We start from the raw sequence: 2286 nt of genomic DNA on the forward strand, positions 1-2286 counted from the left end.
CTGGGATCCGATATTAATATATCTTTGTAGTTCTAAACTACCTAAACAAACTCTCGAAATGTTTGAATATACCCTAGCAGACAATTCAGATATACCGACGTGGTCAAATTTCGACAATTTTTTAACCCACAAATACAAAACCCTCGAATCTGTTGGAAACTTCAAAGCTTCAGTAGCAAAATTACCCCCATTCCACACCGGTGCAGTTAAAAGAACAGATGAAAAGAAATACAACACTTTTCATGCAAACGTGGCTGAAACGCCAATTGCTAGACCCTCTAATACCCAAAGAAAGAATAATTTCAACTTTACTCAACATAATATAGATACAGAAAGCTGTAAGCTCTGTAAAAAGCAGCACCCTATTCGAGAATGTCCCAAATTTCTCGCAATGAATGTGGAGCCACGTATCTCCACAATCAAAAAATATGGTTATTGCTATAACTGCTTGGCCATATCACACAGCTACAAGAACTGTGTGAGTAAATTCTCGTGTCGTAAGTGTCACAAAAAACACAATACTCTGATACACAGAGAATCCAGCTTTCGACCTGAATCCACTCCAGAAATACCAAACGTCACTAGTTCGAACCATGAAAATGCTTCAAGTACCGCACTACCCACCCAAAGCACAAATACAAATCGGCAAGCCTACACTACAACTATACAGTCCACTATATCATCAACCCAAGACCCACCCAACCCAAGTAGAAAGCAGATATTACTCGGTACTGCAATGGTTCAAATAGAACATAATGGCCAGCGATATTCCGCGAGAGCCCTTATTGATTCAGGATCGGAAGTCACATTTATATCTCGAAGACTTCAGAGAAGCTTGGATATACCCACCCACTCTGTATCAGCCCAAGTGACCGGACTAAACAATGCAGTTTCAGCAACACCAACGAGTATTTGTGAAATCACGCTTTGCTCACCCTTAAACACAAATTATAAGCTATCAGCACAGGTATTTATACTAAATAGCCTAACTGATAATTTACCCTCATACCCCATAGATCCAAAGCAGTGTCTTAAAAATCTTGGATTCACTTTAGCCGACACCCAATTTCACAAACCCAGACCCGTTGATATACTAATCGGTAGTGATATCTATCCAAGTATTTTACTCAATGGAGTAAAGAGAAACGTACTAGGTTCACTCTTAGCTCAAGAGACTGAATTCGGATGGATATTGTCCGGACCCATAACCCAACCCTCCCAAAATTCCACCATAGTATCATTTCACAATAAAGTGAATCCCGAGAGTCTTCTCACACGTTTTTGGGAGGTGGAGGAAATCCCAAAGGAATCCGTAGTTTCCAAATCGGACCAAATTTGTGAGGAGATTTTCCAAAAAACTACCCGTCGTAATCCAGATGGGCGCTATATAGTAACCCTACCCTTCGAAGAACCCGACAATATTGACATCGGGCACTCTAGACATATAGCGTTGGCCCAATTCCTCAGAAATGAACGAGCTTTACTTAAAAAACCCGAAGTGAAAGCAGAATACGACAAAGCAATCATGGAATATTTGGAACTCGGACAAATGAAGAAAGTAGAATACGACCCTTCTGGTAAAACGACCCAATATTACTTACCACACCACGCGGTCATTAAACCCGACCGTATAACCACGAAATTGCGTGTGGTATTTAACGCATCTTGCCCCACGTCAAATCACAAAAGCTTGAATGACGTCTTACATATCGGGCCTACTTTACAGAAAGACCTTGTCATTCTGATCACAAATTGGCGACTCTTCCAATTCGTTTTTAATGCGGATATTCAGAAAATGTACCGGCAAATACTCGTAGACCCTAAACACACTCGGTTCCAAAGGATATTATTTAGGAAGTCCCCGGAAGACACAATAGAAGACTTCGAATTGTAAACAGTCACGTTCGGCATAAATTGTGCACCGTATCTAGCAATCCATACCCTCATGAAACTTGCCGATGATATAGAAGAAACCCACCCATTAGCAGCCAAAATACTTCGCCAGGAAATGTATGTAGACGATGTTTTAGCCGGAACACATGACCTGACCACGGCAAAGTCAGCACGAGATGAACTCATTTCCGCTCTGAAGACCCCAGGATTCGCTCTGCGAAAATGGACCTCCAATGACCCACACATTCTGAAAGGACTTCCACAGGATCATCTTTTAGAGACAGAAACACTCAACCTTTCGGAACCCGAGAACACCAAAAACCCTGGGCATTCGATGGAACTCCAAAAAGGATTAATTTTTCTTCCTCGTCAATCCAATGGAGAAAAAACCCG

The 2286-nt window shown here is 41.5% G+C and overlaps 1 protein-coding gene across 1 annotated transcript; it reads left to right on the plus strand.

Annotated features, from left to right (window-relative positions):
- Window positions 1-391: 391 nt before the first annotated feature.
- On the plus strand, window positions 392-1651 carry LOC125780271 (uncharacterized; the record flags this gene model as incomplete). The annotated part of the gene is made up of 1 exon (XM_049462249.1): window positions 392-1651. A coding segment is annotated over exon 1 (1260 nt), but the record flags the coding sequence as incomplete, so codon positions are not given.
- Between the last annotated feature and the right edge of the window lie 635 nt (window positions 1652-2286).

The sequence above is a fragment of the Bactrocera dorsalis genome, unplaced genomic scaffold, assembly GCF_023373825.1.
Source record: "Bactrocera dorsalis isolate Fly_Bdor unplaced genomic scaffold, ASM2337382v1 BdCtg370, whole genome shotgun sequence".
Taxonomy (NCBI): Eukaryota; Metazoa; Arthropoda; class Insecta; order Diptera; family Tephritidae; genus Bactrocera; species Bactrocera dorsalis.